Source organism: Panthera tigris, chromosome D2 (genome assembly GCF_018350195.1).
Source record: "Panthera tigris isolate Pti1 chromosome D2, P.tigris_Pti1_mat1.1, whole genome shotgun sequence".
In the NCBI taxonomy this organism is placed as follows: domain Eukaryota; kingdom Metazoa; phylum Chordata; class Mammalia; order Carnivora; family Felidae; genus Panthera; species Panthera tigris.
In genome coordinates this window covers 31,389,373-31,405,331 of record NC_056670.1, presented here as the reverse complement: position 1 = coordinate 31,405,331, position 15,959 = coordinate 31,389,373, and the positions used below count along the sequence as shown (strand labels likewise).

General features: G+C 57.1%; 1 protein-coding gene across 2 annotated transcripts in view; it reads right to left on the bottom strand.

Moving 5' to 3' along the window:
- UNC5B (unc-5 netrin receptor B) overlaps window positions 1-12,258 on the bottom strand; it is an 82,016-nt gene extending 69,758 nt beyond the window's left edge. For both annotated transcript variants that reach the window (XM_042960636.1, XM_042960637.1), the window contains exon 1: window positions 11,817-12,258. In XM_042960636.1, coding sequence (XP_042816570.1) covers window positions 11,817-11,895 — 79 coding nt within the window. In that variant the 5' untranslated portion in view covers window positions 11,896-12,258. The remainder of the gene's footprint in view (window positions 1-11,816) is intronic.
- Between the last annotated feature and the right edge of the window lie 3,701 nt (window positions 12,259-15,959).

The following is a 15,959-nucleotide window of genomic DNA, read 5'->3' as shown; positions in this document are numbered from 1 at the left end:
GAACTCAGCAGAGGAACGAGCAAGGGGCTGGTGAGCTGCGGGCCAGGTGCCGTCAGCAAACAGCCTGCCGGAGGCCCCCGAGGTCTGCGAGGCCAGGCAGCAAGCAGCCCTCGAGGCCCGCCACGTCCCCACCCAACCTCGGTCTTGCTCTGACCCTGCATTCATGTCTCGGGCACCGGATGGTGTGGGAGCAACTCAGAGAACGAACACCGGGCTGGGGAGGTGAGGGCTGCCAGGGAATACAGTGCAGAGAAGAAAACCCTAGTCCTCTACTCCCCGCTGGTCCTGCCTGCCCCGTTTTCTAAGAACGGGCAGCCGGCCGAGGGATTATGTAAGTTCTGGTGGGCATGGCAGATGGTGTGCTGGCTCAGACACATCAAAGCCAGCCCTGACGCTAACCTTCCCTGACGTGGCACCCCGGCCTCCTCTGCTCTGGGGTGTGGAGCACGCAGAAGGATGGGAAGTGACCCAAACGCTGTCATCTAGCTCAACAGCCATGGCCAGCCGGGTTAGGGGAAAGGCCAGGGCCTACCTACCAGCGGGAGGTTCCAGCCAGGGAAGTGAAATCGTGGGCCCTTCCAGCCCCATAGCAAGCAGCTCTCGGATGAACCACACGGTGTCTGGGACAACAGACCCTGCTCTGCCCGCCTCCTTCCATCGCAGATCGGCTCCGGAGGTTTGGAGAACGGTTTGTCTAACTCCGGGGGGGTGGGGGGGGGCGCGGGTTCTCCTTTGGCCCTATCTGACATTCAGCTTCTTTTATTCCTTTTGCTGATGGGTAAACTGAGGCTCAAAGAGGGTGAGTGACTTCTCTGTCACACAGAGTTGGCCTTGGAGCTGAAGATTGCAGATGTCTAGTCCAGGGCCCTTCTAAATGCATAATGACCCACAGGCTTCTCCCCCTCGCTGTAACCCCAGGTGGATCAACCAAGTCGTGCTGTGGGCCACCCTGTACCTTATGTCTAATGTGCCCCAGGTCAAGAGGGGACTATTAGAAAGAAGCAAGGGGTGTAACCAGCAACTTGAGATTGATTTCTTCCTCGGCAGAAAGAAAAGGAAACCAACTTGTACTGACCGTGCCCCATCTCATTCGATCTCCCCAACAACCAATCAGGGCTTCTTTTTTTATAGCGAGGAGATGTAGGCTCAGAAAATTACAGTTAAGGACGGAGACAGGACTTGAACCCCGTTTTCTAATTCTAGGGCAGATCCTTTGGACAGAGGAGGGCACTGAAGGCCCAGAGCGGGAAAGGGACCACTTCAATGCCACACAGCACATTAACTGTGTAGACAGGTTTAGAATCCAGGCTTCCCAACCCTTAGCTCCGGGCTCTTTCTGCTGCGCACCAGCAGGAGAACACGGGGCCAGGTCAGATTTACAGCAGGGGTCACTGTGCCCAGCAGCCCTGGCTGTCCGGCTGCCAGGCAGGAATTCCAGATTAGCCTGGGCCAGGGGCTCCTGGCAAGGACCAGGGGGTGCCCAGCTGGGAGCGTGATACTGGCCAGGGCTACCGCGGCCTCAGCCAAGGGCCTCAGGGTGTTTAATCTCCGAGGGAGGCTCCCTGAATGTTAGCGCTGAACACAGAGCCAGGGACGACCTGGCTCGGCCACGCCCAGCAGCCAAAACTGCTCCCCTGCACCAAACCCAGCTCCAGCCAAGGAGCTGGCAGTAGCTGCCATGGAAGGCGGAGGGCTGCGGTCAGACCCTACCCATGGGCCTTTAGAAACACCCTCTCGGCTCACACCTACTCCCGGGCCCCAGAGCCCAGGTGCATGCGACAGGCGTTGTCTTGAGCCCTAGAAGGCAAGCTGGAGGGGAATGATCGATGGGCCTGGGAATGCAAGCAGGAAGCAAACATTGCACGAGGGCCTGGGCCAGCTGTGCCTGGTGAAGGCCACCTTGCAGAGAAGTACAACGTTTACCAGCCCGGCAAATGCCTGCTAGAGTCCCCTCTCTCCACACAAAGGGGTCAAAGGCACTTGACTGCACTACTTGGTTAATTCCTTGCGGCTCCACTGGACTTAGTGAGTCAACTCTCTCACACCTGGGGGCTCTGACTTTTGTCACTGGTACGTAGTAAGTGCTCAGAGGCAGAAGCAGAAGAGGATGAAGGGAGAGAGGCAGGCAAAGGCAGGGGTGGGGTGGGGGTGGGGAGGCTTCAGGCAAAGCAGCAAGAATCTTCTGACTCTTTGGTTACGTCGACAACTGTCAAGTCCAAACACGGTAGGGACTGAATCGTAGCGGCACCTGGGTGAGTAAGGCCTGACCGTGAGTTCGCATCCATCCATTCTACAAGTGTTCATCGAGCACCTTCTAGGTGCTGGGGTCTGTGCTGGGTGCCAGGGACACACAAGGGAGTGAAATCAGACCCAGTCTCCTAGTCACCTAGTGTCACAGCTGCTCTTTCATTAGCTGGTTGTTCAACCCCATCCTGCCTCCACCCAGGTCCCCGGGGCCCTGGCTCAGTGACAAGGAAAGGGAAGGGTGCCAGGCTGTCCCATGGAACCCTTGCCACCTGGTCCTGGGCCACTGCCCACTCTGTGAGCCTCGCTCTGCCCTGCTGTGTGTCACAGAATGCTCCAAGGTGGGATGGGGGAAGGAGCCAGGCACGACTTTCCTGGAATTTCTGACTGAATTTCTGGTAAGTTCTGCATCTTCCATGGGTGCTCTGGCCCCAGGCTGGGCAGGCGGGCGCCTCTGATCACATTACAGAGCTGCTTTCCTTCGGCTGTCTCCTGACTCCGGTAATGCCTCTAGACGCCACTCGGGGCCTCAGGGGGTTGCTGGCTCCTGGGTGATCTCAGTAGAAGATGTTCCTCCCAGACCTTGGTGATGCCTTCCTCCCAGACCTGGTGATGCCACCAGGCCTAGGGGACCAGAAAAGGCAGGCAGCCTCTCTCATCCTGCCACCTCTCCCATGCTCTCTGGTCAACCTAGAAGCTGTCACTCTCTGCCCGCTTGCTCTTCTGCCCAGAGATGTACAGGGAGAAAAGCAGGGGTCAGCCAGATCAGGGTAGGGGACAGGCATATGCCATCTCACAGCACACCAGGGCCCAGGGAAGGTGGCAGGCCACCTCACAGGTGGGGATGTGCAGGTCCAGAGACACTGAGCCACCTGGCCCAGGCACTCAGTGAATGAATGCTTTCAATTCCAAAGCCGTGGCTCTTTCCACAGCACTAAGGGACCCCTGGCCCCAGAATTCTTACTGTACCAGATGATCAGATACTAATCAGTGGCTGAATTTGGAATCTGTTTCCTGGATGGACATGCCAGATGTCCCCACCCCCAGCCGGTCGCAAATATACCCCCTCCTAGGAATGCCCTCTCTGCTTACCCAAACTCCGCTCATCTTTCAAAGGCCAAATGACACCCTTCCTCCTGCAGGAAGCCTTCCCTGACCAGCCACGCAGGCGCATAGGAGCCTTCTCTTTTTTTTTTAATTTTTTTTTTTTTAGCATTTATTTATTTTTGAGACAGAGAGAGACAGAGCATGAATGGGGGAGGGTCAGAGAGAGGGAGACACAGAATCTGAAACAGGCTCCAGGCTCTGAGCTATCAGCCCAGAGCCCAACGCGGGGCTCCAACTCACGGACCGCAAGATCATGACCTGAGCCCAAGTCAGCCGCTTAACCGACTGAGCCACCCAGGCGCCCCCAGGAGCCTTCTCTTAACAGGAGCAACACTCCCTGTTGTACCACTCGATACGTGGCATCAGTAATAATGACGCTGAGGAGGACAGCGAGGCTACTGAGCACTTGAGAACGTGCAAAGTCCTTGTGTGTGTGACCTCGTTCTTCCCCACAGCAATCTGATGAGGACTGGCATTGTTAGCAGTCCCGCTTTACCAATGAAGAAACTAAAGCTCAGGAAGGGAGGGCAACTTGCTCTAGGGCACACAGCCGGAGGGTGCCCCGGCCAGGATTTGAACCCAAGCAGTCTGACTGCACAGCCTGCCCCCTGAGCGTGGCACTGGATCCCTCCCAGGCGACACGTGGCCTGGCTCATCTTTGAGTGAGCTCCTCTCCGCCGTCTCACTCACTCTTGCACCCGGCAGTGCATACCTGATGCACGGCTCGTGCCTCAAGAAGGGACACAAACCAAAATCAAGGGTCAGGCCCAGGCTTTGCCCAACTTTCACTGCAGAGCCCAGTGCCCGCTCACTCTGAACGAATGTGAGGGTGCACCAAGTTTTAGGGCTGGGCCAATATTCCAGGGGGGAGGTGGAGACAGATCCCTCATTCCCCACCCCGAGATCAGTCACCCTCCATCCCTGAGAAATGAAACAATGAATGGTCTGGCTAGGTCTGAGAGTGTGTTCCTCCCACATCCTCCACGGGGCCCCCCTGAGCCTGGCAGCGTCGGGAAGAACAAGGGCCTCTTCTCTCAAATGCTCAGGCTGTCTGCCACAGGGTCCTTCTCTGTCCCCTGGGCCCTGCTTGGCATCTGGGGCTCTCTGCCTCTGAGACAGGAGATGCTTATGGAACAGGAAAAAGGGCCTGAGGTCCTGAAGGGTAATTTATGGCTTCAGAGAGAGACCCAGGGCCACATAATGCTCACAAGGGCATTCCAGTCGATATATTGATGTTCTAGAGGGGCCTCTGTAAACACAAGTGGTTCTGGGCCTCAGCTACCTCTGTCTCTTGCTGGCTGCTGGGGCCTCTTCAGCTGGAACCAAGCAAACAAAAACAAAAACAAAACAAAACAAAGCCTGAGGCCCTTAAAGGTCATCCTTCCACCTTCCCCAACCTTAAACTTACAGAAGGGGAGACCAACCAGGACCCAGAGAGGAAAAGGCACTTGTCCCACAGCGGCGGAACAGCAAACACCAGAACCTCCTAATTCCCAGGCCAGGAGTTGCTGGGCCTCCAGGCCATAAGCCTCCATCCTTTCTCCTCCCCCCATGCCTCTAGAGGAAGCCGTCTCTGGCGTCACAGGGCTGTCTCCTGAGGAGGATGCACCCGAGTAACCACTGTGTGCCATGCACTGTGCGAAGTACTTTATCATAACCAGGGCACAGGATCCTTGAAACAGCTCCATGAGGATCGTATTATTGCCCCCATTTTACAGATGAGGAAACTGAGGCCCGCGGTAATGACAAGTGAACCTTCCCCTCTGGCCGGCTCATAGAAGTTCCTGGGCACAGGGTTCTGTCCTTCCCTTCTTGTCCGCCCTGGGGGCACAGCAGAAGGCACAGAAGCATACCACCCCATGCTCCCACCCCCAACACCATGCCTTCTAGTGCTTAAGAAGTATTTTCTGAGCTCACTCCATCTTTAAGAGCCACAGGGAACGAATCAAAAAATGAGATATCTTTTCTTCTCAAGCCTCCACCCCAGGTCTCAGCCTGCAGTCAGAGGTAGCTGAGGGTCAGGTCCCCAAGGTGCACCCCTTCGGATGAGGCTGAGAGGCCCAGGAGTGGAAATATGGCCAGGGGGTGCCTCACCAAGGACTGGGCTTGCCCAAGACGTTGGCCGAGCAGATGCCGATACAGCCAATTCTCTGAGAGTAGGAGAGGCCTGGGGCCGGCCACCCCTGCCCAGGTGCCCCAGCTAGCTGGCTTAGCCCCCACCCCATCTTTTCAGGACATGCTGTTAGAAAGACCTGAAAAAGAGAGAGTCAACGTCTGGCTCCCATCACCTCCTCCAGGAAGCCCCAAGGCTTACAAAGTTGACACTTTGCTGTGCTCTCCCTACCTATACGGTCACTGCCCCCATTTGGCATCTGAGGCTCCCTGAATGGCATTTCACAGTTCTGAAGTGGACATCAGCATCCAGCATAGTCACCATCTTGAGGGCTGGGGCCAGGGCGGCTCTGGCTCTGATGTGGGTCCCAGGTCAGTTTCCTAGTGAGCATCCTCGTGTCCGGTGGGGTTCTTACAAGGACCAAGTGAGGTGCCACCTCTAAGAGGGTTGATAACACTAAAGCCATATGCACCAGCAGTGGGGCTGTGACTTTCCTATAGGTCTCCCTGCTCCACATTGGCTCATCTCTTATCCGAGAGCTAAGGGTGGCAGTCAGTATAGGCCAAAGCGTGAAGGCAGGGGGAACCCTTGGTGACCAAGGAGGTGGTAAGACAGTGGAGCAGGACTCCTGTGTGTGTCTGGGTGCACATGTGTCCTCCTTCAATCGCCTCCACTGAGAGTCCCGGCCCCAGCCATGCCTGCTTATGTTGCTTTCCATCAGGGGTGCCACTCACTCCAGCTCTGTCTGCCCTTTCTCTAGCAAATTCCAGAGGAGACCCCACTGCCCCTAGAGGGCTGCAGCATGAGCCTGACCCAGGTCAGAGAGCAGATCTCCAAACCCTAGGTGCCGCCACTGTTCTTGGTAAGCTGGAAGTCAACTGGAGGCGACCCAAGGACTCAGACGCTTGTCCTGGGGGCTGTCAGTCAAGCTCCTGGACTGGCTTTAGGACCTATCTATGGCTGACCTTCCTCCTTCTGGGGCAGCAGGACCTACCCTCAATCAGGCCTGTTCTATCTGTCCTCAATGGGGGATGCTGGCCTCTGCCCTTCCAACTCCGGAACCTGGCACTTGAACCAAATCCTGCTCACAACCCCCAGCACAGGGCAACATCAGGCCTCCTTAGTGCTGAAGGGCAAATGGCCTGGGTCCCACCAGGAAGAGACATCCCCAACAGCATACAATGGATGGAGCTTCCCATGCCTGGTGGTGACTCACTGTCCCCACACTACACATACCTATTTATACACAAACACACCACAGCTGTGCCCATATGCACATTGCACACACCCAAACACACATAGCCACGTACATCACACCCCCATATACAAAAGGCATACCTCTCCCCTACACATCCCCTCCTCCTGCACCTTCACCTCCACAGCCTAACACCCCACACCCATCCTCACCTCCCACCGCACACTCCCACCTCGGCCCACGTCCCTAATACACATTTTCACACCCACAGCTTGCCTGCTCCGAGAACAGAGCCACAGGGCTCAGGAAAAGTTGTGAGGCACTGGGGGCAGCCCGTTCAGGGAGGTGAGGAGGGTGGCTGGGCGCACTCGCGCTGTTGGGAGGTCGAGAGGCGGTGCAGTGTGGACGGATACAACTCAGGGGACGGGAGAGAAGAAGGGAAGGCTGGTTGGGGGGGGTTGCCGAGGAGGAGCGGGAGGAGCTCGGTGGGGTGCGGGAGAGAAGAGGGAGCGGGGACGCCCAGGTGCAGGGCCCCCAGGTAAGCGCCAGGCCGGCCTGGCGCCACGGAGTCCACCCCCGCGGAGAGGGCTAATCACGGTCAGGATCAGGCTCAAGCCGTGCTGTCCGCAAGGGTCGATCCGGGGGCTTCCAGCACCTCGGCGCTTTCGGAAAGAAGCAAGAGGGAACAAAAGGGGTATGGGAGCAGGGAGGTGGTTGATTTATGCCTGCACTTCAGCATGTGTTTTCGCTGCCATTAGCGAGAGAAAAGCCCAGACTCGGAGAGAAAGGAGTGCCGTGGGACCCGCGGTTTGCCCACCCCGTGGGGGCGCATTGGCCGCGACTGAGCGGGGCCGAGTGCGAATCTGACTCGCCCGCCCGGGGCCGGCTCCGCAAAGTGGCTCGGCAAAGTGAGGGTCGGGAGGCATTCCCCAGGCGGCCGGGGCTCCCCCGCCGAGCGCAGGCCGACGGGGGGTGGGGGGCGCCCCAGCCGCAATTCCGGAAGCAAATCGAAGGGGGCAGTGCATGAATTCCCCCCCACCTGCCCGAAAGTGCCCTTCCTCGTATTATCTTCATTACGGTATTTTAAATTTCCCTTTAAAAAAAAAAAAATAAACGAAACAGAAAAAGCACAGAAGGCACTTGTTTGGTTTCATTCTGCCTTCACAGCTTTAATGACTCCATTTGTGGAAGCTGTTTAGGAAAACTGGTGAAGAGGGGGCCAGGAGAGGCGCCGCCTGTGGCCTGGGATGCCCGCTTCCTCCTTTCTCCCCCGGAGGCCACCCCAGCCGAGGCACCTGGTTGAGATGACTCCACTCCCCAGCCCCAGTCCCAACCCTGGCCCCTGCCTCTCTCCCTTTCCTACAGGGTGTCTCCAGCCCAACTCCAGAGCTGAGAGTCTAAAGAATGCGCTTAGCCACCGGCAGGGGAGGAGGGGGGCGCTCCAGGTCGGGCCATTCAGAATCCTTAAAGTTACTCTAAGCACTCGGAAACAGAAGGGGTCTTCCTCTAGCCTCATCCCCAAATTCCTAGGCAGCCCACACCCTCCTTAGAAGACACTGATGAGGAGGGAAGGAGAGATGGGAAGCAGATCTCATCTTAGGCCCAACAGCCAACAGCCACAGGGTGGGGAGGAGATGGGGCCCCCCAAAGCTTGAAAATAGAAAGTAAAAATATATTCTGCCCCACTTATATGAAGGCAAAGCTTTAAAATGTAGAGCCAGGTAGTCTCAGAGCCCAAGGAGGCTTGGCCTGTGATTCGTCTCACCCAGGGCAGATTAGGCACCAGGAGTGGAGCAACCTTTGGGCACTTGGCTAGTCTCAGGACCTTACTTCTGATGTCTGGCCCAGCCCTGTTCCACCCGTCTGGGGTCTGAGTTCCTGACTCTATCTCTTCACCCACTCCCCCATCCTGCTACAAGTCCCATCTGACCTAACTACCCAACAAACCTTATCTTTAGCCGCTGGCCTTCTGTGGGGCCTCAATTTGGCATCTCGGTCCCAGATCCATGCTGGCCAGTCTGCAGGCTCGCGGAATGAAGGAGCCACAACTAGCGTGAGGTTTGAGGCCTGAGTTCAGATTCCAGATCTATCCCTGAGTCCCCGAGTAACCCCGGGGCACGTCCGGGCCTGTTCCAAAGCTTCAGCATAAATAAGGGGGTTGGAAAAGAGAGGAATTGTTTTGTCCTCCGGAATTCCGGAGGGGTAGGGGGGGGGAGGGGGGGAGGAGAGAAATTACCTCCGAAATTCCTCCCCTGCGGTGATACTTTCACTATATGAGAAATCTCATTAAGACCCTCTAGATTTTCCATTTTTTTGAGATGGGTGTTTGCTATTGTGTAGAGAGAGACACGGATGGGCCACCACACCACACTACACTACCACTCCCCCCCCCCACACACACACATGCACACAGAGCAGACACACTCGGAAAACTCAGATTTTTAATTGCATCTTAAAAGGAAATGTTATCATGACACCGTGGTCCCTTCTCAACCATCCCAGCCAGAGGCCATGGCAAGACTCATTAAAAGCTCCAGGAAAGGCTAACAGGTGGGTGGGGTGACAGGAGATCCTCAGGGCTAACCCAGGCTTTTGAAGTAGCCTCTGCTGGCCAGTCACTTGCTGACATCCTCTTCTAAGGGCCTGGGGTTTTATGGTTCTGGGTTTGATTTCTCCACCATCAAACTTTATGGCTTAAAAATCCTCAGTGCTGTAAAGGGAGCTCATCTCCATATTTACTGGGGAGGGGGGCAGTGAGAGGAAAGAGCGGCGCCTGCTACCTGAGGGGAGCTTGCACATCTCCCAGAAAGACCCTCCCCCTTCTATGGAGACAGCCTTATCTCCCTCAGCTTGATATAAACCTCGAGGCAGAGGTGGATGGGGCCCCGAGGAGGGCTCCGAGGAGGAACCCAATGTGACCTGAACCAGCCTGACTATTGGAGAGGAGCAGCCCTGTGCGCACGTCTGCAATCTGTGGTCAAGGGAAGGCAAGATTTGAGGAAAGCCAACACGCTGGCCTTGGTTTTCCCCATCAGTGAAATGGGGACTCATGAAGGATCCAATGGGCAGACCCAAAGAACATTCTGAAAGAAGTTCTGTGCCTGTGGCATCAGAGAGATGAGCTGTGTAGGAGGAAGGCGCCGGTTCTCCCTCCTGAAGGCAGATTTCTAAGGGCTTTACACTCTGGGCCGAGGGAAGGCTGCAGGCCAACCCCACCAGTTGGCCCCTCTCTAGGCTGGTGGGCAGGCAGCCCCTGCCGTGCTAAGTAATGAGCACCATTCCAACACCCGTTCTGCTCACGAGTGAGAAATCAAAGCCTGGTATTAGAGGCCATTTCTGGCTGGGCTCCGTTTGTGCCCAAATCCATCAAAGCCCTGGGCCTGGGGTTTCCTCTGGGAAAGGTGGGGGCTGGATGCTTTGTTAAGCAGGAAAGGCAGGCCACCCCCAGCCTCCCCAGCGGAACCTGGCTCCGGAGAACTCTCGGCCAACCAGTCTTGTCTTTTTCCTGCCCAGCGGAGACCCTCCCCCCACCCTCATTAACCTCAGTATTTATTCCCCATCCCATTGCCCGGCTGGTTCTAAAACAGTTTCCCAAGCGCCAATCCTGCCCAAGTTCACAAAGACTTCACCCTACCCTTCAATCACCTCCCCTCAAACACCCTCAAACCAGAAACCAACACCCCAGCCCAGCACCTCCCGCATTAAACTGCGCTCTTTAAAACAAGGTTGGTCATTCAGCAGCCTGCCCCCTCCCCCACCAGTACCTTCCAACTTCAAAACACTGCTTTAAATACCAGAGTCTGCCCAAATCGTAATTAACCTGGATCAAATGATTGTGTCGTAACTTTACAACACAGGGCTGGGGGAAAAAAAAAAAAAGTGGAGGATGTGCTAAAACCAAGCCCTCGCTCCAAGGCCGTGGGAATCATTAATTCCAGAGTGAGGAATCTTTGGCTATTGGGGTGTACGTGGGGGGCGGATGCCAACAGCACGGCGGAGGTGGAGGGGGAGGGCTGCGTCACCTCGTCTACTTTCTGCGCCAGGTTTCCAGCCCCATTCTCAGCCCCAACTCAGAGGGCTCCGCGCGGGACGCCCCCTACCCATCCCACTCCACCCCGCCTCGCCTCGCCTCGCCTCGCCTCGCCTCGCCTCGCCCCGCCCCGCCCAGGGAGCGGAGGTGTCCGGCCGCCGCTGCCAGCTCACCTACTTGGGCTCCGGCACCAAAGAAAGGTTGGCTCCTCTGCGTCCACCGGCTCGCCGGGAAGACACAGCCCAGACAGCGACGCGGGGCCCAGCCACAGACGAGGGAGACGTGTACACGACCACGGCGAGGTGCTGGAGGCGGTGGCGGTAGGCACTTTATTTCAGGAGCCCACCAACCCCCTTAAGGCATCCTACAGGCCCAATGTAGATACGCGCACCTCGTCCGCTCCCCGGACCGGGAGAATGTCAGTGACCCATTTAGACGGAAACTTGGCAGGATCACTATGTACTCCCCTCCACCCCAACACACATACATACCAAACCCCAGAAAATATCCCTCCAGACCAGCGGATCCTGCGGTCGCAGGGAAAGCTGTGCGAGCAGTATTCGGCCCTTCCCCCTTCGATAGCCAAAGCCTTTCAAGCCTGCCTCCTCCGGCAGGCCGAGCAGACCCGCACTTCCAGTGCTCCGCAGGTCTCTCTATCCCACCCTCCCGTTTGCTGATTCCGGAGGGTGCAGCGCGTAGGAGCCTGGACGAGCCCGGACCCCGACTAGGAAGTTTCCGGCGAACCGCACATAAAAGCACACCTGACCGACGCGGCGAGTCTCCCCCCCCCCCCCCCCTGCCCGGGTCTCCGTGCGCGGGGAACCTGGGGTCCCCTGGAGGCCAGTCCTCCGGAAGGAGCAGACCTCGACTCGGGCACCCATTCCAAGGAAAAGAAGTGATCCCTTCTAGGCGGGGGCAGGAAGCTTACTCTGAACCACCTGGCCTGCGCCGCCCGAGGGGTGGCTGCGCCATCGTCCACTTTGGTGGGCGGAGAAATCTACCTTCTAACTTGGGTGCCGTGGCGCTTTCCCTGTGCACACCGACGCGGTGATGGACCACTTCAACTTCGGGAGACTGGGGCGCAAATGTCCCCTATACGTCCGCCCCCACGCCCGATCGCTCCCTACCTGCTTGGCTCAGCCTCGGGTCCCAGCAGAGCAGCAGCGCCAGCAGCAGCGCGCCCCGCGCTCCGCTCCGGGCCCACATGCTCCCGCGGCCAGGCTCGGGCGCCTCTCCCCCGGGGCTCTCTCCCTGGCCCCAGCCTCGCCGCCGCCGTCTCCGCCGCCGCCGCCTCCTCCTCGCCGTCCTCCCCGGCGCCCGGCCGCGCCAGCCCGTGCCCTCCGTGGGGGCAGCGGCAGCCACGCTGCGCAGAGGGCTGCCGGGCGCTCGGAGCGCAGTGGGTGCCCGGCGCCCGCTCTCCCTCCAGGCTCCGGCGCGCCCCTCTCTGCGCTCCTCAGGCTCTGGGGCTCCGAGCGCTCCCCGCGCTCCCACGCCCTGGCTTCGAAGTTGCGAGACAGAAGGTGAGTGCACTCAGCGACACTCGCAGCAGCCCGCGCCGCGCCGTCCGAACCCCCGCGCGCGCCTCTCTGCGCCCCGCCGCTACCCGCGGCTCCGGCGCCCTCGCCGGCCTCTGCCGCCTGCCACAATGCCGAGCGCCGCCGCTCGCTCGCCCTAGTGAGTCCGCGAGCGGAGGGGGACGGCGCGCGGCCGGGGCGGGGCCTGGGCGGGCAGGGGCGGGGCCGGCAGGGGGCCCCGGAGGGGGGGAACCGAGGGCCACCCGGGCGCGGCCTCTGCTGAGCTGGGGGGCTTTCAGGGGGGTCCTCGCGAGCCGGTGGGCCTGGCGACTTGGAAAACCCGGCCGCCGGAAATCAGCTGGAAGTGGAGTCTGGCCAATTTTCTTTTCCAAAAACTAAGGAAGTGTATCTAAGCTCTCCTTTGGCTTGGCTGTGTCAGCTTTCTCATCTGATCAAACTGAGGAGTCTCACTTTTGGCTCCCTTCGTCTGTATTACGTCCCATGCCTTCTACATGTTGGGATGTTTCCAAAACCGACTCTCTAAATGAGAAAATCTTGAACGCCGAAGTCGTGATCAAGCTGGGGCTTACAGCCATGTGAACTTGGGTATGAACTTGGGATGTAGATCATCCTGGATGGGTCTACTTGTCTGAATAACCTCAGGCAGAACTGTTTACCAGACCCCTCTAAACCTCTCGTAGCACTTTCGGGGACTAGGGCGTTAAAAACTTGTCCTCCAAGGAACAGTGGGGTAGAGGGCACGGGTACAAACATTTTTGGCTCAGAGAAACTTGGGCTCTGTTCCTTACCTTCTGTGTGACCTTGAACTGAGCAAGTTACTTAACCATTCTGATGCTCCCTTCATCATCATCTAAAATAGAGAAAAAATTATAATTATTTCATAAGGGGGCATAGGATTGAATGAAAAAAATTATGTATGGAAACTGCATTAAATGTCAGTAATCTCTCTTTCCAAGATCTCCCCTCCCTGCCGGGCTGATTCCTGGGGGGGTAAGTCCTGGCCTCCCAAGGGTAGGCCAAAGGCCATTTAGGTGGAGTTTGAGGGATGGTGGTGTTTGAAGATTGAAACACAGAGACGTCAGAAGGGGTGGACCAGCTAATACTGGCAAAGACTTGTGCCCCAGGAATGGGGTTAAGCACTTGATACGCATTACCTCAGTCCTCACAACAACTCTATCCCCATTTTATAGATGAAGGAATAGAGGCACAGAGATGTAAAGTCATTTGCTCAAGATCACACAGCTTGGAGAGAATGAGTGAATGAAGGGGGCAGGAAAGATGGGATTAGAAAGAAACTCTGAGCTGGGGAGCCTCCACCCCCCTACCCCCCACCCCACCTCTCAGGGGCTGGCCTGGCAGAGAAGGATATTGCCAGCCAGCAGGAATGCCTCTTCTCCCTAGCTCTGATCTGTTCTCTACTTGGGATTTTTCTGGAGCTGGGATCTAGAATAGCTCCTCAAATACAGGTGCCGTGGGCAGCTTCAGGAAGGGGTGAAGGAAGCCTGAGATTGGTCCAGCTGGGCCGAGGAGCCTGTAGGGGATGGGCTGAAATAGAGCCCAGTATGCCCAGGGATACTTTCTAGGCTGAAGAAGAAAGGATTTGGGGACCAGAGGGGACCTGGTGGGGACAGAGGAACAACAAGTATTGCCCATACCCTCCTCCACACACCCTGCCCCACAGGTTGGGGTCCGGAGCCTCTGGGGCAGGGTTCCTATGGTCAGTCTGCCCCTTCCGCCCCCTGTGGCTGGGTACTCAGGATCAGGAGGGTGGATGCGGGTAGTGCCGGACTCCCTGGGAAGAACTTCGGCCAACTGAGAAAGGTCCCTGTGGGCAAAGGTAGGCGGGTTATTTTTAGCTTGGCCCAGGGCAGCCCAGGCAAGGGTAGTGGATGAGAGAGTCAATAGCTGATCACACCAAGCCAGCTCCACCCGTCCATATAACTATAAGCACACATACGTACACATACCTCTGGACACAGTTACAGGCATACCTCACTGATACACACCTACAAAAGCACACACAGGTAAACACACAGCAAAGACCCACAGGTGCAAATGCAAACTGACCCTCCCAGAAACACCTACAAATGGGCACCCAGCTGCAGAGACAACCACATACCTAAGACACAGGACCAAAAAAGGCACACGCACACCCCTTGTCACAGACACAGACATATACACAGACACATACCCCCAAAAGAACAAACATACTCCTAAGATGACACGAAAGCAGTAGATACTTAGATGCCTGACTACCACGAGGAAACCCATACGGGAACACAGGTACCGGGACCCACAACTGACCATCACCGTCTGGGTGCAGACACATGGTCAAGGACAGCAGAAACATGGCAGGCGAGGAGCACAGGGCTGATGTGCACACACGTGCTCTCTCTCTCTCTCTCTGTTTCTTAATCAGAAAGCCGGTGGGAATTGGAGATTTTTCCAAAAACTTTCAGTCCTCTGGACTTTGCTGTTCAGGCAGTAGCTGCACCAGGTAGGCCCTTCTAGCCTGGCTTCATGACTTTGTTTAATTCCTGGCGGCAGGGAAGGGGGGGATGGGAGGGCAAGCAAAATAAGTGTGGTCATTTATTTACCCCTCTCCTCCCGGCTGTCCCACTTTCCTCCCCAGCCTAAAAACTCTGTCAACTCTTAAAATATGCCCATGGAGGGAGGTGGGGGTCCTGGGCCCGGTTTTCCCTCCAGGACTCCAGCATCAGGGTGGGGAACTTACCACACTGGGGATCCCTCTGTAATTCCCTACCCCCCTGCCATGTTGTAACAGTGTGAGTGCGGGCCCTCAGCTGGGGTCAGGGAAAGGCCTTCAGAGGCCCTGAGCCCACACCTTTCCCTGGGATGGGTGAAGAATGGGCAAGGCCCAGGCCCTGGGATGACTCATTAGTGTAACTGGATTAAGAATTACCAAGGTGTTCCCAAACCCAGAGCCATCACACTCGCAGTAAAGGTGTTCCTGCTGTGAGTTAAGGAGGAGGAGGAGGAGCTGCTTAGAGGCAGGGCCCCTCCTTTCCTGTTCACTATCATGTATCTCGCTTGTAAGACAGCATCCTGCACATGGTAGGCCTACAATCAATATCGGTTGAGTGGAAACATCAATGAGGCTGGAAAAAGAGGGGCTACTGAGCGAAGGGTCCCCAGACTTGTCAAATTGGGCCCTAGAAAGAACCTTGCACCTCCCCCTCCAATTCCTGGGGGCCTGGGACCTAGGGTTGGAGGAAGGTGGGGGGGGGGCACCTTTCTGCAACACAGCTGCTTTGAAATCAGTTCCAGAACCAGCTCTGACCCTCATTGGGGGCTGCAGATGCTTCCACGGGCTACCCTCATTTCTCCCGAACCAGAAGAGCCTGTGGGAGCCAGAGTTGTGGCATCTGGAGTTGAGCTGATTGACGTTTGATGGTCCAGGGACAGCTCTTACCTGCTGGGAGAAGGGGGGGGCTGTCTGCTGAGCCTTTCCTAGCATCAGTTTTCCTCGATTGTAAAATGGAAACACTATCTCCTAGAATTAAAAAGAATACACACAAAGCCCCTTATCTGGCTGAACACAAGCTATTTATTTAGTAACAATGCTGATTTAAGAGCCGCTGTCGGGGTTGTCTCGGCCGGCCGGCGGGGCTGGCGGCTCCGGGTTGGCCCCTCCTTCTGTGACCAGGACCCGTGTGCTCGCAGCTGCCACTAGGCGGCGCGCTGCAGCTCATTTTCCGCGGCCTGCCGCTGCAA